The following is a 21,232-nucleotide window of genomic DNA, read 5'->3' on the forward strand; positions in this document are numbered from 1 at the left end:
GAAAAAGAAGAAGAAAAAAAATGCAGAAAAGGACACGTATTCTCCTTTCTGCTCATGAGATATTTTCTTTTTTTGTTTTCTTATAGCAAGGGTCAGCGTCCTCAGCCTCATCAGCTAATCACGCATTCCTAAGGTAGCTGGTCAAGCACATGCTAGCCATGCCATCTTTTTCAAGGAAGAATTGTCTTCTGTAGTTGTTTCTTCTTGTTGTAATCCCTGGAGATATTAGTTTGCAGAAGCCGCCATGGGAGGCACCCAGTTGCTGCTCTTTCTTGCTTTCTTTTCTGCTGGAATGCACCTTATTAACTCGCTTACAGATGCTCGTGATAGTAAGTACACACCATGTTTGTTGTTGTTTTTGTATTCTTTGTGCACACCATTTTTTATGTTTCTCTCTCTCTCTCTCTCTCTCTCTCTCTATATATATATATATATATATATATATATATAGAGAGAGAGAGAGAGAGAGAGAGAGAGAGAGAGATATGTTCTTTCATTTTGATCTGTCGCCCTGATTTGTAAAATGTTTGCCTTTCTTTCTCTGTAGAATTGTCTTACCAGCACGATGTTGTCTGTATGATAAAAAATATATTATTTGTCATTGTTGTTGAGGTACTCTTCGATTAGAGGCTAAAGGTTACTAGAAATTGCATGATCTGCTATAGCTCTACTGTGTACAACATTTTTAAGGAGTTTACTGACAAACAATCTCATAGCTAGAATTGTAAAAATTGTTAAAAGTAATGATTAAGTAACTAAATTTACCTATTTCTATCTGTTTAAGTTTTTGGGATAACTGATAATTTGACAAAATGATAATGAGTTAAGAAAATACATGATGAATTGTAAACCTCAAGGGGTTGGTCAAGTATATTAGGTTTAAGGTTTGAATTCTTTTAGGTGCAAATTATTCTTTAGGGCCACGCCCGTTTGAGAAGTTAGAGTTTTAGCTGATCCGTATGAAAAGAGTGCTTTGCATAGGTATGAGGTTTGCCCAATATAAGTGGGTACATGAAGTGACCCTACCTTGAAGGATATTCCTTGTCATAAAAAAAATTTTAAAAAAAAAAATCGAATAAAATACATTTTGAAATTGATTTTTTTTTTTTTTTTTTTTGACGAAAAATGGGAATATGCTAAACTAGAAGAACTTTGCACATGTCAAAATTCACGATCTTATATGAAAAATTTGAAATGGTGATGATATTTTCATTTGGGGGTAGCTACTTCGTAGTAGTGTAAGAGAGTAGTGAGAGTAATGTGATACAAATTTTGTGTAAAAGTCATTCAATTTCATACTCGACGAACTGCGTTTGATTCCATACTTGACGTGATGGCTGGCTCTAATGCCAAATGATACAAACGTTGTATAGAACTCATCACCCTTGAAAACCGATTTAAAACAAGTGGATGTCCAAAACTTTATATGCATATGATTAAAATTATACTTAAACCATTTGAGACACTTGTGATTGTAACGTAAGGCAATGGTAGCGGTAGTGTTTACTTTGTATTATCTATAGCTAGTACTGCTAACTCCCATCTATACTTTCTACTGTCAAATTTATCCTACATATAGTTTCCTTGTATCAAGCATATGATTAAATTTATATTGGTGCAGCCTCTGCACTCCAATCCCTGAAGGAGTCGTGGGAGCACACACCACCAAGCTGGCGAAATTCATATGATCCTTGTGGAACACCCTGGGAAGGAGTTACTTGCAACAATACTCGGGTGACTGCATTGTAAATATCTTTCTATTACTTACTGCCTCCATTTCTTAGTTTTTCTTGAACATTTAATCTTCCTTGTCCTTTTTTTTTTTTTTTTTTTCATTGTCGATTTTTTTGTTTTCAATTATTCTCAGGGGATTATCAACCATGGGCCTCAAAGGGCAACTCAGTGGTGACATTGGAGAGCTCTCTGAACTGAGATCCTTGTGAGCATTCTTCTTCTTCTTCTTCTTTGAACCATTGCAAATACCTGCATCAAGTTTCCAACAGATAACAAGTTGTACAACAAAACAGATTCTTCTGCTCTGTTTTTTTTGGGCATGTCTCATTCTTAATTAGCATGTCTGTTCTGTTCTGTTCATTGAAGTGGTGATATTATTCAATTTCCAGGGACCTGTCATTTAACCGAGGCCTCACAGGTTCCCTGACTCCACGGCTGGGAGATCTACAAAATTTGAACATCTTGTAAGATCCAATAATAAGCAGACTCATTTTCCTATCACCCCTCCATCCAACTCTTTTAAGTAATTTATATATTTCAATACACTGAGGCAAGCATGTACTTTTTTGTTTTTCATCTTTCAGAATCCTAGCTGGCTGTGGCTTCAGTGGTGATATTCCAGATGAGTTGGGGAAGCTTGCAGAGCTGTCCTTCCTGTAAGATCTGCCAAAGTTATCTCATAGTACTTCATGAATGAATATGGCAGTGCATTTTTTTTTTCCTTTGTCTTCTTTATTCAGCACTACACTCCCTCCCAGGGCTCTCAATTCAAACAACTTCACTGGAAACATACCTCCATCTTTGGGGAATCTCTCCAAACTCTACTGGCTGGACCTGGCAGATAATCAGTTGACAGGACACCTCCCAATATCAACCCCCACTACCCCAGGCTTGGACCTCCTTCTGAAGATTAAACACTTGTGAGTTTTTTTTTAATTTATTTTTTTAATATATTTAGAACATTGATTTTGGCTCAAACAATAGCTTGATTCCTACAAACTTGCAGCCATTTCAACAAGAACCAGCTTTCAGGTCCCATTCCAGCCGAACTCTTCAGCTCTAAGATGGTACTGATACACGTGTAAGCTGCTGATACCACCCATCTGTTTATATTCAATGTTTTTATGTTTTTCTCCTTCGAAATGTTTGTGGTTGAATGGCAGATTATTTGATAGCAACCAACTTTCTGGAAGTATCCCATCAACATTGGGACTTGTACAGACTCTTGAGGTTCTGTGAGTAAAACCCACCTTAATTCAACCTTTTTCAGCTACACCTTTTCTTCACTAAATATCCTAATTCCCTCACATTCATTGGAGTTAAACTGTTCCAAATTGCAACAGTCGGCTCGACAGAAATGCTCTGACAGGAGATGTCCCATCAAATCTCAACAACCTTACACACATCTATGAATTGTGGGTATTTACTTCTTAGCAGTATGTAGTGATGTTGTTTTAGCATAATCATATTGGAGGTTACTTAGCTTTCTTGTTCATGCTGTTGTGTCTTCCTTAGGAATTTAGCCCGAAATCATCTGACTGGCCCTTTTCCAGACTTGAGTAAAATGACCACCCTCAATTATGTGTAAGTGGATGACATGGGGTTGCCATTTCATTTCTCTAACTTGGTCTTTTCATGAACTAAAGAACCTTACTCGATGGCTTATTTTTACAGGGACCTTAGTAACAACTCCTTTGACCCATCCGAAGCTCCAGCTTGGTTCTCAACCTTACCATCACTCACCACTCTGTAAGTCTTTAGTAGGTCGAAGATCCGAGCTCGTTTGCTAATGCTTTTTAAGACTGCTTTTTGCTTTTTAAGAAAAAAGCAAAAGCATAACAAACAATTCAACACACAAAATACTAAAAACTACTTTTATATTTATGTCACACAATAAAAAAGCTAAAAAGACATTCTAAAAAGTGTTAGCGAACGAGCCCCGAAACTCTTCCTGCATCTCTCAAAAAGATCATGCAAATAAAAGATCTAATAACTTTCTTGACTTATAGCATATGCTAATGTGTGATTTGTGGCACAGGGTTATGGAATATGGAAAACTTCAAGGGCCTGTCCCGCAAAAACTCTTCAGCTTTCCACATATACAGCAAGTGTAAGTTCTGATTTGTACAGGAGGGAGCATTAGAATTTGACAATAAAGAGAAACTGTAAGTTTGACAATTCAATTCCTTTACATTCTCAGGAAATTGAGGAACAATGAATTTAATGAGACATTGAACATGGATGAAGACATCAGCCCACAATTGCAGTTTGTTGATTTGCAAAACAACCAAATAGCCGCAGTAACGTTTGGCGGAGCTGGCTACACAAAGATATTAATGTGAGAGAGCTTATGGCCTTTAATCTTCAGCTTGAATGATATTTGTATTTTCTCCTAGTCATCAACCTTATTTGTAAATTTTACATACTTCAGATTGATTGGAAATCCAGCGTGTTTTTCCCCTATTCTCTTGAATAGCAAATACTGCCAGCTTCAGGAACAAACTACAAAGCCCTATTCTACCAGCCTTGCTAATTGTGGAAGCAAATTATGCCCACTTGATCAGAAGCTCAGCCCTCAGAGTTGTGAATGTGCTTATCCATATGAAGGAACATTATACTTCAGAGGACCCCGTTTCAGGGAATTGTCCAATGTAACTATGTTTCATTCACTTGAAATGACCATGTGGATTAAACTGGGCCTCACTCCCGGCTCTGTTTCTCTTCAAAACCCCTTCTTCAATGTTGATGACTATCTTCAAGTGCAGCTGGCTCTCTTTCCAGCAGAAGGAAAATATTTTAATAGATCAGAGATTCAGAGAATTGGGTTTGATCTGAGTAATCAAACTTACAAACCGCCTCCAGAGTTCGGACCCTACTATTTTATAGCATCTCCTTATGTTTTTCAAGGTTGTTCAAATCACATCTCCTTATACTCTCATCTCTCTCTCTCTCTCTCTCTCTCTCTCTCTCTTCTTCTCTGACAAAGTTATATTTTTCTCCAGACTCAGACAGAGGAACTTCCATTAGCACTGGTTTGATTGTTGGGATAGCAGTTGGAAGTGCCATTTTGGTTCTGGTCCTTCTGGGCGTAGGGACATACGCTGTTCGGCAAAAGAAACGTGCAGAAAAAGCCATTGGAATGAGTAGACCATTCGGTAATTACTCCATAAAATATTTCTTATTGTGTAGTCCAAGATTCAGGCATCTATATGTTGTAGGGAGATTATACATCAGACAAATTGTTGGCTTGTGTGGTTAATCTTCACTCTCTTCCAGCTTCCTGGGTACCAAGTGGCAAAGACAGTGGCGGTGCACCACAATTAAAGGGAGCAAGATGGTTCTCTTATGATGAACTCAAAAAGTGCACCAACAATTTCTCTGACAGTAATGAGATAGGCTATGGAGGGTATGGCAAGGTAAATTTCCCAGTATTTAATCTGTTCTTTTCTATTTTTTCTGACCATCCTAGTATTTAATCAACACCAGTCACTGCTTGCTGATGTTTTTATGGTTCTCCCTAGGTTTATAGAGGGATACTCTCTGATGGACAAGTTTTGGCAATCAAAAGAGCTCAGCAAGGATCAATGCAGGGTGGACTCGAGTTCAAGACTGAAATTGAGTTGCTTTCGCGAGTTCATCACAAGAATCTTGTTGCCCTTGTGGGTTTTTGTTTTGAACAAGGAGAGCAGATGCTAGTCTATGAATATATGCCTAATGGGACGCTTAGGGAGAGCTTGGCAGGTACAATTCACTTTATTTCAATCAACCAAAAGGTTATTTGAATAATCTGCACTGTATATCCACAATCTATGAGAGCTTAGTTCTTTGGTAACAGTCAAATACTTCTTTTCAAAGTCTAATAGGAAACTATTTGCATAAATATGAGTTGTAGGGAGATCTAACATTCATCTTGATTGGAAGAGAAGACTCCGCGTTGCACTTGGCTCAGCTAGAGGACTAGCTTACCTACATGAGCTTGCTAATCCTCCCATAATCCACAGAGATGTTAAGTCCACCAATATTCTATTGGATGAAAATTTAACAGCAAAAGTTTCAGATTTTGGCTTGTCTAAACTGGTATCGGACACTTCCAAAGGGCATGTTTCCACTCAAGTTAAAGGCACACTGGTAAGTAATACCACAGAATCTCTTACTTTATACCGTTCTTCAATCTGATATGTTTCAGTGAGCAGTTACCTTGTCTTCCTGCATTTCAAAAATGTAGGGGAGACAAACAAAATTAATCTAGCTATTCAAGCAAAGATTAATTTTCATATTGCTAGAACAGTTTCTTAGTGCCAGACGCTCGATTAATTCACATTTGTAAAAAGAGAGAATGTAAGCATGAGAGCCCTCCGGTTGGTACCAGCTGGGATAGCTTTGATGCATAAGTCGGTATGGTGTTTAAAAAGAAACAAAAATGCACTTAAAGTCTAAGTTTTGAGCTTAGGGCCAAAAGTCCGTCTTACTTTGTTGGAGCTTATCATTTATAGTATTATGAGTATGACTGCTTCCATGCCATGTTCAAGCCTGGTCGTGGGATTTTCCTCCACGATGGCTTAGGCTTAAGCACCCTACATCCCTTATTTAGGATTGTATTTTGCATAATGGGTTTGAATGTGGTTACTTGGCTTGGTGTGCACTTCATTACTATCAGAGCGGATCTCCTGTTGCTCATGGCATAGTGGAACTACGCCTTTGAAGCTGCTTTTTACTTACTAACCAGTTTTGGGCCTTCATAGGTGTGTTTTGTGGGCGATGTAGCCTCCTCGGCCCAAATCCAACACATATTAACAACAGCTTCATTTTTCATTTTTCATTTTCATGCATGCTTTTATTAAAATTCAAAGTAGATTCTCCATTAACAGGAATCTCTATTGAATTTCATTTGCAAAATGGTTTGTGCTTGCAGGGTTACCTAGATCCAGAATACTACTTGACTCAACAATTAACTGAGAAGAGTGATGTGTATAGTTTTGGAGTGGTTATGCTTGAATTGGTAACGGCAAAGCAACCGATCGAGAAGGGAAAGTACATCGTCCGGGAGGTGCGAATGGCGATGGATAAGAACAATGAAGAACACTATGGCTTGAAGGACATGATGGATTCGTCCATCAGAAACACACCCAATCTTATAGGGTTTGGAACGTTCTTGGAGCTGGCCATGCAATGCCTTGAAGATACAGCTGCAGACCGTCCAACAATGAGTGAAGTGGTAAAGGCCATTGAGACTATCTTACAGAATGACGGCTTGGCTACAGACTCTACTACTTCTGCATCATCATCTGCCACAGACTTTGGAGCTTCAAAGGCTGCTTTTAAGCATCCTTACAATGACTCTTTGCCAAGAAAGGATGTCAGTGACAGCGATGTGTTTGATTACAGTGGTGGATACACAATTTCGGCAAAAGTCGAACCCAAGTAGTAGCAAGCATATATATACTCTCTATCTTCTACATTTTGTTTTTCCTGTTTAATTGCTTTTTAGGAAGTGTCTATTGATATATTATACAGAAAGAAATGTTTGATGTGTATGGAATGCAGAAAAGTTTAATTAGGAAGACAGGAACGTTGGCTTTTTATCACATTTGCTGACCTTAATCTCTTTCTTATGCTTTAAGTTTCATCATTTACCTTCAACTTTCAGCATGTGTCAAATAAATGTTTTTTCCTGTAGGATTCCTAGGGCCACATAAAGGACTTTCTCAGCTACCAAACAGAGAGCAAAGCCATGGTTTGGACTAAGGAAGAGAGAGACAGAGAGATGGGTAATTCGATGAAATTCATGTCATGAAGCTGTCCATGGATAATCCATGGTTGCTATGGCTGAGACTTGGTGTGTAGAGGGACTGCCATTTTCGTGTATTCAATTTGATGTTGTATTTTATTGAAGGCAAGGAGACCAACTTGTGCATGTTGTATGTACGATCACTATCTTATCCAAAATCAGTGAAAGGAGGAAAATATCTTCCTTGGAAGTTAATGAGGTGTTTGGATGTTCAAATGAGTTTGCGTGGTTGAATTGTTGTCCTTTCGTTTCCACGCAACAAAGGTATTTGATTTGAAGTACAAGTGGGGCAAAGCACCGATATGGTGGGATTTCAGAGAGTCAATATTGAAGGTTACAAGTGACTGGATGGCTTACCAAAAAAGTTGTGACAGGGTTTCTACACAAAGGCAACGCCACCAATTGAGAGATAGAGAAATCAACCGATTATCAATAATATTGCCTTCAAATGAAGCACACAGGGCAGCAACTGTTACGATTTACGAATCAATCAAAATCTATCAAATCATCTTCAAACCATCAAAAAATTAAAAAGAGAATTGTTGCTCCTACCCAACTACCAACAAAGTCAATATAACATAGTGCATATGAAAGAAAATCATTAATCTAATAATTTCGAAGGATAAGTAGATTTTTCAAATCAAGCTACTGCTGATCAAACTCCATACATCCAACTAACACCACATTATGGGCAACATCTACTAAGATCAATAGTATCCCTCCCCCATTGACGAGATTTGTTCCCCCCATCCTCCCCACCAAAAAAAAGATTCAAGGCTTTGCAACCAATTAGTAAATGTGATTATCTAAAAAATTAGGAAGTGACAGGGTGCTCTCCAGACAAAGAATTCACTTCTCTGGTTCCAAGTGATGCAGGTGAACTAGGAAGCTGTTGTTGGGTTGCAGAAGATGCATATACATTCACTGTAACAGTTGATGGCACTGATGGTTCTGATGGATCAGAGGTGGATGCCCTTCGCCATTGTAGTTTGTTGGGTGTAAAATTTCTATCGTTGCGAGTTAAAGGTGCTTCGCATGGACTCCCAGCAAGCTGGCTTGGTCCTAATGTTGCACCAGCTAATTCTGCTCCACCTATTGTTAATCAAGCGATATCAAATAGAATATTTCCTTCTGTCCTGCACCCCACTAACTGGCAGCCTTTGCCACCTGCCCCAGCTTAAATGTACGGGGCTTCGAGACCAGCTACAAATTTCTTTAGAATTTCATAACCATTCACCCACAACCCAAATCCTTTCCCTACAATTAATTTCAATCCCTAGCCACCCTAAGATCCCTTAAATAACCTGCTGCAAGAAAATCCTGCAACCCTTCTTGCTTCCAGCAATTTACAACCCATGAAACCCTCTATTTCCCTTTCCCAACCTTCAGAAAGTTTTGACCCCAATGTTTTCCTAATCTCTTTTACAAATTAAATAAAGAAACCTCTCATTTGCTGCTGCCAGATATTTTCCTTTGCTGCCCTATGTCACTCTGGCGCCATCTCCAGACAACAAGCATCCATCCAATGCCGATCTGGTACTGGACCAAAACAAAAACATTACTAACAAATTATTTTGTGCCAAGCTGGCTACACTGTTGCATTGTTTATCAGCATAGCTGAAAAGCCTATAAACTTGGCCTCTTGATTTCCTGTTAGTCTCCTCAATGCTTAAATGTTAATTACTTTCTTGACATCTCATATGGCAATGGTTGAAAGTTTCAATATTTTCGGATCTTTCCCTACAATCATAATATGCCTTTCCAATTAGTATCATTAATTTTGGTTCAGATTATGATACAAAAGAGTTAAGCAGTTGTCCACAAAAACCATAGTAGGGGCCTTGTTTCTTTCTTCTACCTGATCATTTGCACCAAATAGGCCTAAATGTGTGGGAATGTAATCAATATGATCTTGCTCTGGATAGTAAAGGATAAGATAGCTAGTTTTCAATTGATTTTTAGTAGCCATTTAAGAAAAAGTGTTATGCAACAAATCCTCAAACAACATTTCGGCCACTCCATTTGTCAAATAGTTTCATGATGTTTTTTCTAGATTGAACTTAGGAACGAAAGGCCAGGGATAGGCCTAAATAACAGTTACCAAAGAACATGCATCAATAAGTCTGACTCAAATGGACAGCTAAACCAGACTACGATGTATAACTATCTAGGAAGCAATTAAGAGGATTTAATACTGAAAAAGGGCATATAAAAAGTTTCTCTGCGTTTACATTTGTCACAAGCACCGTTCTTGATTCACTATCTTCTTCTGGAAGCTTCGATGGACCTGCAAACAGACGAGTGAAAAAAAATCCCTCATGATCTTGACCATTTGGTACAATACAATAAACTCACTGATTTTCAACCGTCAACTAGTTAAGCTCACTACATAAACAGCTGTATTTTGGTACTACACTCAAAACATACAATTCCATTCTCTCATCCTACAAACAGGTACCCAAAGCCCAAGGGAGACCAACATGTGAACACACTATCAATTTATAGAAATGCTTCATTGTCAGCACAGAACTTACAAGTAAGACAAAGTATTATGTCGAGGCTCAGGAGTTAAAGAACAAGAGAAATTAGAAAATACACCCCCAACAAAATTTCCCCTGCAGAGGTCACAAGTGTGAACCTCTGACTGTAACTTCATCCTCCCCGTTCCCACAACCGCTCCAAATTCTGAAGAAAACTGAAAAACTATAAAACCACAAATAAATCCAATGCTTTAGAAACTTGCTGCATTTATTCGAATTGACTTACTAGAATTCAACAATAAGTTGGGCTTTCCATCTTTTTCAATCGTCACCTGTCTTGATCGCAGCGTAGACATTTCCATCTCAATTTGATGCAGTCTTTGTTTCACATGTAAAACTTCCTGTATGCATGAAAACATTGAATAAGGTAAAACCTTCTCCCAATATGCAAATAAAAGACATATACGTCAGGAAAACAACAAATAAATTCCTTTTACAAGTTAACCCTCATATCATGGTACTTCCCACAATTTGTGCTTGCTACAATTAGCAACTATGCTTTTATTCTTGTTAAATGACCATGGTTTGGCAGGCAGAAAACATACCAAAGCCAGATTTGGAGTAGTAGTTTTGGAATCCTTGGTCAAGTTGGATTTCTTGAAATCCTGAGAATTTTCTTCGCATGGAAGACCCACATTTCTCTTAACCACCAAAGGAACTAGACCGGAACCAAGGCCAGCACCAACTTCACCAAAGTGTCTCTTTCGTCCGATGTTACTCACAGCATAAGGTTCACAAATTGTACCCAAGACATGATCGAACTTTCTACTCTCAGCAAGGTTGTTGTTACCAAGCCCTGGAACTTCCCCTGTCACAGTCCTACTACGTTCACCATTTGGCACAGGAAGCACTGATGGTCGCTGAGTAATTACTTGCTCATCTTGCTTCATAAGACCAACGCCACTCACATCAACAGTCTTGCTCCCTTCAGGTGTGCCATCGCATGGCTTGCCCAGTCTATCCCAAACACTACCACGCGGCCTTCCACTGTGGTGGGAGTGGGATAACACACCTGTGGGTCGTGCCCAAAGGCCAGTTCCAGTCATATTAGTGGCAGAAATATGTCTGCGATGAGCATATTCTGAAAGGAAGAGATGAACATAGTTGCTCATTGTGATCAGCATATGAGGAACCACAAACTGTGACTAGTCTTTACATTGTTACCAAGTTAGAATGAATCGTATTCAACATAAATGCTGATAGTTCTAGCAATGAGGACTGCATATGTCTGGCAAGGTAAGAAACCTCACCTGATGGGGAGGATTCTAAATGGCTAGAGGGAGTTTTTTCTCGTTCGTTAGGTAACCAACTGGAGCCATGATTGACAACCTGCTCTACAATGAAATGAGCATCGATTCATGCACAGGTTAAACGAAAAGATAGAATGTGTTTCCTAGGAATGACCCATAACTTCAAATTTAGTTTGTTGCCAACCTTCTTGATAGATTTATTGCAACACTGAATGCTTCCATGTCCAGCATTGGAGTCACCTTCATTTTTGGTCTGCCAATGGGGCAAACCCACGTTAGGAAAATAGTTACAGAACAAACTAAGCAATCATCTCACAATATGTATGTCAGAGTTTCATCTATGTATTACAGAATGTTTCATTCAATGAAAGCTTCTTCAAGCAAATTTTACAGAATCATATTTTCATCATTTGTTTTCTAGAGCTCATAGTAGGAATTGTTAGGCATTGTAGATGTGATTTGCTTGCCAGGAATTGGCTTTGAGTGGTGAAGGAAGGGAATTCTCTCTGTATTGATGAAAGTATTTTCTGAATGTTGAATTTGTCCCACCAGCGGACATATCTGTTTCTTCTGCAAATTCATTGATCAATGGCATAATCCCATTTGAAAAGCCATGGGATTTTATATTTCTTTGCCATATGGAGCAAAGAAGGAAATTAACTTTCTGCTTCATTAACTTTGAAGGCTGCAGAGAACTGCTATAATGCATCTACAAGTTCTGGGGGTAAAATCTCAGGAATAATCCCATAACTTTGCCACCATCTGTTGAACCAAATAGAGAGCTGACTGCTGAAGTTGTTATCAAAACAAAGATACCAAGAATGATTGTTATTATTGTTTTGATAAAGAAGTACTTTTGACCATGCTTCAATGTAATCATAGTAGCTGTATTGAACTTGATGGCCTAGCAGGACTTTGAGATTAGATGGGTGACCCCATTCTTTTGCTGAAATGATCTTTGTAATATACATTTTATCAAAGATTATTCTTTTCTGTTCTTGATCAAATTTGTCTGGGACAGAGCCTTTGGTAATTGATGCTGTTTGGAGTAAAATGTCTCTGTAGAAATTGATAGATTTAGATGGGTGAAATGAAATGAAATTCCATTTAGGAGGGAAATAATTCTTTACAAGATCCAAAGGATTTTTGAGATGACGCTGGTCATGTTCTATAAAAAACAGGTTTTCTATATAGGTTTTTTGGACAAACCTAGATCTATTGGTATGGGTAATTGGCTGGTTGGTATAGAATTTTTGTTGTTGTATGAGTTTTGAAGAGTTTTGTTGGACAGGGATAACGGTTGTTGTAGGACACTCTACCAACTGGTAAGGGTCCGGATGACTTCGAGATGCTAAAGTCAATGAAAAAGTAGGTCTTGGGGAACCAAGAACCTGAAATTTGTTTAACATGTTAATGGGTGAACATGTGTCATAGGGGTTTACATTTCCTGGGCTCAGGACAATATGGTGACTTGGTTGTGACTTGATGGAAGGTGTTTTATTTTTGTTTTTACTGGATTGTGGCTTTTCAGCCATCTTTTCCCTGCAAAATTTCATGAGTGAGGAAATCAGGTATAGAATTTTGATCTCCTTTGATGTTTTCAATATCAAAATCAAAGATGCTTAAAATTGATTGCCATCTGGCAAAAATCTGTTTATTTGTTATATTTTGAACATCTTTTTCTAAAACATTTTTTGCACTTTTGCAATTGACTCGAATTAAAAATTTTTAATTTAACAAATCACTTTGAAACTTTGAGATACATAATACTATAGATAAAATTTCTTTTTTAATAGTACTATAATTACTTTATGCTGAATTCCTAATTTTTGAATGGAAACAAACAATTTGTTCAGGAGAATCTGGAGAGATTTTATGTTTAAGAATACCCTCATATCCAATGTTGGAAGCGTCTGTTTCTACAATTTTGAAAGCTTTTACGTCAAGAATGCCAAGACAAGGCAAAGTCTTGACATATTTTTTGACTTCTTGGACAATTGAAGTATGAAGATCTGTCCAAGATGGAGGGTTGTCCAAGGTGGACAATTGCGAGTCCCCTCTTGGTATCAGAGCCTAGTGTAGATCTGTTCATCTTGATGTCTATTTATATATTTGTTAACTCCAGAAAACAGAATTGTAAAACAAGTATATTTTCAGATGTTATCTTTAGCAAAACCTTTAAGTTCTATGGGATGTACACTTTGTGCCGTCAATGTGCCGTCAGTGCAGTTAGGCTGGGTAGGCTTGTAATTCGGGAGGACACACAGTAGGACACACAAATAGTTATTCCAGAATACTTAAAGACCCGTTAAAGTGAAGCATTTGGGAGTAGAAAGTCTTCAATTTTGTTGTCTTGTCCTTAACAAATATTTTGAATTATGTCTAGGTTGTTTAGATCCACATCTTCTATGAGCTCTAGATCTAGTTTGCCTTATTTACCTAATATAGTTAATGAAGAAGAATATAATATTCTTGAAGCAAATATAGATTCACATGATTAGAACATACCCAAGGTCTCAACCAAAGAAATTTATAAATCAAGTTTTTCACCCTTGTCTTTTAGCAATGATTACAACGTAAAAACAGTTGAACAAGTCTATGCTTTAAATAAACATCATGATACATGTCAATTACTTTCTAAAGAAGTAATTAAAAAACTTAGAGAAAAGAAAATGAATTTCCTTCACGTAGGATTAATCCAAGTTGCGGTAAAACCCCTAGTTCGTCTAGGAATTAATGCCTCTGTACTTTTGTGTTTAAGAGATTCAAGACATAAAGATTATAGCACTAGCATGTTATGAGTCATTGAATCTAGTCTTCATAAAGGACCAATTCATTTTGACTGTTTCCCTGACTTCACTTTAAGTTTAAGTGATCCACAGATCTTAAAAGCTTTAACTTTGAACTTTAAAACAGCAGGTTATGATATGTTAGAAGGAAGCCAACCTTTAGCATTAATTTACAAATTTTATTATAAGTCAATGAAAACAAATCTTAATGTGCTTGCTCTTGTTAAAAGTCCCAAAGATAAAACTTTACTTATATAGACACATTCTTGTGATGCAAACGTTAGAGTACCAAAATCAGTAGTTTGGTCTAAAGTAGAACTTCCATCAGAATGGTTATTAGAAAATGAAAACATTCCAGCAAAAACAGAAAATACAGCATTTGATCTAAATTGTTTACAACAATACTTAGATGGTATTGTTAGGTTAAGTTTTGATAGACTAAGACTCAGCAAACCACCCTTCATGATAAAAGAAACAGCTTTCCAAGATACACCAACAAGCCATAGAAATCCACAAGATACAAGCCGTAGAAATTCTGCCTCTTCCTCCGTTAATGTTGAACCTTTAAGAAGAGATAAAAATTTAAAGTTAAAAGGTATAAAAGTAGAATTTGTAATAAGCTCCCCATGTTATACAGCTAATCAAGAAAATTTTGAAGAAGAAGAACCAAATTTCCCAAAACAAACACATAGAGAAGAACCTCCTTTACACCCACAATTAATGACTATAAGTAAACCATTTACTTTAGACCTCCAACCCTTAATAAAAAACTATAATTCTACCAAGAATACAGAAAAAAGAGAAAAATATAAGTTAAAATATACAAAAGAACAAAAAATAAAAATCTTTGCAAAATGGGAAAAATTTATGAATGAACATAAGTTACATATAAAATTCTTTGACTTTATAAAAATTTATGAAAATAAAAAATTAAACATGTTAGCCTAGTGGGAAAAAGCGGAAGATAAAACAATAATAGAAGCAAGTCACCCTCCAAAAGAACTGATCTTTGTAAACTTTAAAGGATCAAAAATTTTAGCCTGACCTTTTCAAACTTCCAAAGATGACGAAATAAAAAAGATCATGGAACAAAACAATTATACAAACCAAAGCCTCATAACTATAGGAAAACAATTAGACTGAATAGAAAACAGAATTAAGGTAACTACAACCCCAACTAAAACTCAAACTAAAAAGAAAAAACCCCATTACGAACAACCTCTCTTGAAAATTTCACAACCGAAAACATTAAAATTAAAAGAAAAAGACGAAACCTGTCTTGAAAAGGTCAATAACATGCTAAAACAACTTGAAAATGTCAAAGATGAAACCTCGCCCTCTAAAACTGTCTAGGTCATTAAAAAAGACAAACAAATAATCACATTTGAAACAACAAGTGAAACACAAAGTTCAGAATCTGAACAAACTACAGATCAAGAAATACAACAAATTGAACACCAATTCAACGAATTCCAAGTTAATAGAATGATTAGACCAATGTCTAACACCCCTAATTGGTACTCTAGACCTACACCACCAGACATTCAATATGAAGAATGCAATGTTTTTAACCAATTCTCAGTCTCTACTAACAAAACTTATGAATGGAATATTGATGGTTTGTCTAAACAAGAAATTTTAAATAAACTATAACACATGTCAATGATTACTAATAATTATCTTACAAATTCAGAAAAAGCTAATGCAGAAGTTCTAGACATTTTAACATCAAGATTTACGAGAACATTAAAAGCTTGGTGGGAAAAATACCTAACTGGAACAAATCGTAGTGAAATAAAATATACAGTTCAAAAAGATGAAGAAGGAATCCCAATTTATGATGAAGCACATAACAGAGGAATCCCCGATGGAATTAATGTTTTAATTTACACCATTATGAAACATTTTACAGGAATCCCTAGTAATGTTACATCCAGAATTCATGACCAACTAAGTAACCTTTGGTGCCCAACCTTAAGTGATTTTAGATGGTATAAAGATGTCTTTATATCAAGAGTAATGTTAAGAGATGATTGTAAAAATGCTTTTTAGAAAGAGAAATTTATCAATGGTTTACCCAACCTATTTGCCCATAAAATTCGTGAAGATTTAAGTAATAAAACTAGAATTATAGAATACGATAATCTCACCTACAGAGACATCATAAGTACAATAAGTAAAATAGGATTAAAAATGTGTATAGACATGAAAATAAATAAAAAGTTGAACAAAGAAAAAAGAGAAGCAAAATATGAAATGAAAAATTTTTGTGAACAATATGGCTTACCCCCTATACCACCCTCTAGATGAAAACATAAGGATAAATACGCAAAAACTAGAAAACCCTACAAAAAATGTTATAGAAAAAACAAAAACTTTGAACCAAATGAATATTACAAGAAAAATAAAACAGCAAGAAAATATTACAAATAACCAAAAAACGAAAAATAGGATAAGAAGAAAGTAAAATGCTTCAAATGTGGAAAAGCAGGCCATTACAAAAATGAGTGCAAAATAAAAGATAAAATCAACCAATTAAAAATTTCCAACAAAGAAAAAGAAGATTTGTATAAAATCTTAGAACTTAGAAATTTAGATTCTAGTGACAATGAAGATAGATTTTTAACACCTCAACAGATTATGAATCAAGTTAAAATTCTAGTAATTTAGAGATAGAACTAGGTTGCAAAGATTCATGTTGTAAAACAAAACTTAAGATAAATGTACTAACTAAACATGAAGAAATGCTAATTGATTTGATAGAAGGAATAGAAGACCCAGAAACTAAAGCCAAATACCTTAAAAAATTAAAGAGTAATTTAATAAAAAAATGAAACAAAAAATGGACCAGCGAAAATTACAGAACCACAAATTAGTATTGATAAAATCCTAAACAGATTTAAATCAAAACAAAGGGAAGTAACCCTCCAAGACTTATAGCATGAAGTCAATCAAATCAAAATAGAAATAAAAGATTTAAAAGCCAGAAACAAAGAATTGGAACAAGAAGTAATGATTTTAAAGATTAATAAGAAAAATTTTGAACAGAGTCAATCTGAAAGTGAACAAGAATCAGAAGACGAAAAATCTACAAAATCTTCAACCAAAAGTTTAATCTTCAAAGAAACTACAAATGAAAAATATTTAAACATAATTGATAGAATTCTTTTCCAAAAATGGCGCTCTAGAGTAACAATAATTATTAATGGTGAATTCGAATTTGAAGTTATAGCTTTGATAGATTTAGGTGCAGATTTAAACTGTATTCAGGAAGGAATGATACCTACTAAATATTATTTAAAAACTACAGAACATTTATCATCAGCCAATGGCAGTGACATGCAGATAGATTACAAGTTACCTAAAGCACATGTCTGTCAAGATCATGTTTGTTTCAAAACTTAATTTGTCTTAATAAAAAACATGCCTGATTCAAAGGTCATATTAGGGAATCCATTTTTATGTCTTCTGTACCCTTTTATTACAGACCACAAAGGAATTAACACAGAAGTTTTAGGAGAGAAAGTAAAATTTAAATTCTTCAAAAGACCCCATAGATCTCAATATGTTAAAAGAAGTTTCAATTTTTAAAACAATTAACATTTTACAGAATAAGAGCAAGCATTTGAACTCCCTAAAAGAAGAAATTAAAAATAAAAGAATCGAACAACAACTATCAAGTGACTTCTTTTTACAGAAAATTGAAAGATTCAAAGAAAAAAAATAGAAAATGGAGTTTGTTCTGATCTCTCCAATGGCTTTTGGCATAGGAAAAAGCATATTGTAAAACTTTCGTATGTAAAAGATTTCAGTGAGAGAAATATTCCTACTAAAGCTAGACCTATCCAAATGAATCAAGATTTAATGGAACTTTGTAAAATTGAAATTAAAGAATTGGTTAACAAGGGAATAATTAGAAAAAGCAAGTCCCCTTGGTCCTATTCAGCTTTTTACGTACAAAAAAATGCAGAATTAGAAAGAGGAGCACCAAGATTAGTAATAAATTACAAACTTCTTAATAAAGTTTTACAGTGGATAAGATATCCTATTCCAAACCAAAATGACCGGATAAACAAAATAGGTCAAGCTAATGTTTTTTCAAAATTTGATATGAAGTGGATTCTGGCAGATCCAAATCCATGAACAAGATAGATATAAAACAGCATTTGTTACACCATTTGGCCACTATGAATGGAATGTCATGCCCTTTGGGTTAAAAAATGCCCCAAGTGAATTTCAAAACATCATGAATGAAATCTTTGACCCTATAGCACATTTCTCAATTGTTTATATAGATGATGTCCTCATATTTTCAAAGTCAATTGATGAACATTGTAAACATTTTTATTCGTTTCTTAGTATCATCAAAGTTAGTGGTTTAATTGTTTCAGCTACAAAAATCAACTTGTTTCAAACAAAAGTTAGATTTCTAGGATTCAACATCAGCCAAGGAATGGTTAAACCCATTGATCAGGCCATTCAATTTGCAGACAAATTTCCTGATATCATCATTGATAAAAATTAGCTTCAGAGGTTCCTAGGATCTTTAAATTATATTGCTGAATTTTATTAAAATCTTAGAAAACATTGTAAACCATTGTATGATCGTCTTAAAAGCAATCCTCCACCTTGGATAGATCTTTATACTTCAATTGTCCGAGAAGTCAAAAAATATGTCAAGACTTTGCCCTGTCTTGGCATTCCTGATGTAAAAGCTTTCAAAATTGTAGAAAAAGACGCCTCCAACATTGGATATAGGGGTATTCTCAAACAGAAAATCTCTTTAGATTCTCCTGAACAAATTGTTTGTTTCCATTCAGAAATTTGGAATTCAGCACAAAGTAATTATAGTACTATTAAAAAAGAGATTTTATCTATAGTATTATGCATCTCAAAGTTTCAAAGTGATTTGTTAAACCAAAATTTTTTAATTCGAGTCGATTGCAAAAGTGCAAAACATGTTTTAGAAAAAGATGTTCAAAATATAGCAAGTAAACAGATTTTTACTAGATGGCAATCAATTTTAAGCATCTTTGATTTTGATATTGAATACATCAAAGGAGATCAAAATTCTATACCTTATTTCCTCACTCGGTGAATTTTTGCAGGGAAAAGATGGCTGAAAAGTCACAATCCAGTAAAAACAAAAATAAAATACCTTCCATCAAGTCACAACCAAATCACCATATAGTCCTGAGCCCAAGAAATGTAAACCCCTATGACACATGTTCACCCATTAACATGTTAAACAAGTTTCAGGTTCTTGGTTCCCCAAGACCTACTTTTTCATCCACTTTAGCATCCCCAAGTCATCCGAACCCTACCAGTTAGTAAAATGTCCTATAGCAACCGTTATCCCTACCCAACAGAACTCTTCAAAACTCATACAGTAGCAAAAGTCCTATACCAACCAGCCAATTACCCATACCAATAGATCTAGGTTTGTCCAAAAAACCTATATAGAAAGCCTGTTTTTTGTAGAACATGACCAGCATCATCTCAAGAATCCTTTAGATCTTGTAAAGAATTATTTCCCCCCTAAATAGAATTTCATTCCATTTCACCCGTCTAAATCCATCAATTTCTACAAAGACATTTTACTCCAAACAACATCAATTACCAAAGACTCTGTTCCAGACAAATTTGATCCAGAACAGAAAAGGATAATCTTTGATAAAATGTATATCACAAAGATCATTTCAGCAAAAGAATGGGGTCACCCATCTAATCTCAAAGTCCTGCAAGGCCACCAAGTTCAATATAGCTACTATGATTACATTGAAGCATGGTCAAAAATACTTCTTTATCAAAACAATAATAACAATCATTTTTGGTATCTTTGTTTTCATAACAACTTCAGCAGTTAGCTCCCTATTTGGTTCAATAGATGGTGCCAAAGTCATGAGATTATTCCTAAGATTTTACCCCCAGAACTTGCAGATGCATTACAGTAATGAAGCATAAAGTCAATTTCATTGCTTGCTCCATATGGCAAAGAAATATAAAATTCCATGGCTCTTCAAATGGGATTATGCTATTGATCAAGGAATTTGTAGAAGAAACAGATATGTCCGCTGGTGGGACAAATTCAACATTCAGAAAATGCTTTCATCAATACAGAGAGAATTCCCTTCCTTCACCACTCAAAGCCAATTCCTGGCAAGCAAATAACATCTACAGGCAGAAATTGTAGCAGCCATGGCCCAGGTCCAATGTAAAGAAGACTTCAAAGACCTTTGTAGAAGCCTTCTCCTTAAAGTTGAAGGCATTGAAGAACAAGGAGAACAAAGCCCAGCTTCGTCCTCCTCTTCAACAAACCAAGTACAGTCCATTTACCAGGAAGCCCAAGACCTCTATCATCTTGGTGAAGATTGGGACTTAGAGAAGCCCAAATACAGCAATCATTGTTCCAAAATACAGCAAACACTGTTCCCAAATACAGCACTGTTCATATACAATTCGTTATGAAATATGATTTTCCTAATTCAGACGGTTACTATGCCAAAATGGCCTTGCAATTGAAGGACACAAATCTGCATAAATCCTATTCCGATTTCAGACTTCTATTTTGACTGGGAGACAGACTTCCGAATTATCTAGGTTTAATAGGGCTTTTAAGACTTTTCTAAGCCTATAAATAGACTTCTTTGCATTCAAGAAAATATATAGAATTTCAGAGAGCAAAATTCTTCAGTTTTTCTCTTTTTAATTTAGGTTTTCTTTAGATTTAGGTTTTATTTTTATGTGGAGCTAAATTCCCAACTAAGGTTGGGGATGAAGCTTCACCGATGAAGAACATTAATATTTTCATGTAAGTCTTTATTTATTTGATTTTATTGGGTTTAATATTTCAATTGTTTTACTTCTTTTTATTGTGTGGAGTGATTCTTAGATATCTTTTGTGATTCAAGGATACACTTGATGATTTAAGATAATTTCACATAATTGATTGCTTGATTTTATTTGCCTAAATAATTGTATATCCCTTGTGATTTGTTCTACGGATACATTTGATGTTTCAATTAAGATTAGATATCTTTTGTGATTTACAGATATATCTGATAATTTAATTGATATTAGATTCCTCTTGTGATTTGGTCAAGGAATGGATACATGTGATGGTTTTGATTA

The 21,232-nt window shown here is 35.5% G+C and overlaps 2 protein-coding genes across 2 annotated transcripts; one reads left to right on the top strand and one right to left on the bottom strand.

Moving 5' to 3' along the window:
- The first annotated feature begins 54 nt into the window (after positions 1-54).
- LOC132183769 (leucine-rich repeat receptor protein kinase HPCA1) lies at positions 55-7,319 on the top strand. The gene is made up of 19 exons (XM_088518071.1): positions 55-329; positions 1,622-1,745; positions 1,868-1,939; positions 2,124-2,198; positions 2,319-2,390; positions 2,493-2,654; positions 2,741-2,815; positions 2,898-2,969; positions 3,078-3,149; positions 3,250-3,318; positions 3,409-3,483; positions 3,773-3,844; positions 3,935-4,072; positions 4,166-4,641; positions 4,737-4,889; positions 5,011-5,150; positions 5,256-5,475; positions 5,627-5,862; positions 6,647-7,319. The coding sequence occupies exons 1-19, from the start codon at positions 245-247 to the stop codon at positions 7,157-7,159; spliced, it is 2,901 nt and encodes a 966-aa protein (XP_088374197.1). The 5' UTR covers positions 55-244; the 3' UTR covers positions 7,160-7,319.
- A 1,017-nt stretch (positions 7,320-8,336) lies between these two features.
- Positions 8,337-12,283, bottom strand: LOC148584550 (uncharacterized). Its single transcript, XM_088518498.1, has 8 exons — positions 12,167-12,283; positions 11,497-11,565; positions 11,313-11,391; positions 10,608-11,143; positions 10,289-10,403; positions 9,754-9,809; positions 8,674-8,725; positions 8,337-8,614 (listed from the first exon to the last, which is right to left on the bottom strand). Exons 1-8 carry the CDS (start codon positions 12,281-12,283, stop codon positions 8,337-8,339), a joined length of 1,302 nt encoding a protein of 433 aa, XP_088374624.1.
- Between the last annotated feature and the right edge of the window lie 8,949 nt (positions 12,284-21,232).

The sequence above is a fragment of the Corylus avellana genome, chromosome 7 (assembly GCF_965113065.1).
Source record: "Corylus avellana chromosome 7, dhCorAvel1.hap1.2, whole genome shotgun sequence".
NCBI classification, from domain to species: Eukaryota; Viridiplantae; Streptophyta; class Magnoliopsida; order Fagales; family Betulaceae; genus Corylus; species Corylus avellana.

What these genes read in the sequence shown, in the direction of transcription:
- LOC132183769 (XM_088518071.1), top strand. Translation starts at nt 245, where the DNA reads ATGGGAGGCACCCAGTTGCTGCTCTTTCTTGCTTTCTTTTCTGCTGGA. An exon ending in CTTGCAGAGCTGTCCTTCCT is followed by an intron (nt 2,391 to 2,492) that starts GTAAGATCTGCC and finishes ACTCCCTCCCAG; the next exon opens with GGCTCTCAATTCAAACAACT. An exon ending in CTTCTGAAGATTAAACACTT is followed by an intron (nt 2,655 to 2,740) that starts GTGAGTTTTTTT and finishes ACAAACTTGCAG; the next exon opens with CCATTTCAACAAGAACCAGC.
- LOC148584550 (XM_088518498.1), bottom strand. Translation starts at nt 12,283, where the DNA reads ATGTATATTACAAAGATCATTTCAGCAAAAGAATGGGGTCACCCATCT. An exon ending in ACATTGAAGCATGGTCAAAA is followed by an intron (nt 11,566 to 12,166) that starts GTACTTCTTTAT and finishes CCCCATTGGCAG; the next exon opens with ACCAAAAATGAAGGTGACTC. An exon ending in CAACTTATTGTTGAATTCTA is followed by an intron (nt 9,810 to 10,288) that starts GTAAGTCAATTC and finishes GTCTGTTTGCAG; the next exon opens with GTCCATCGAAGCTTCCAGAA.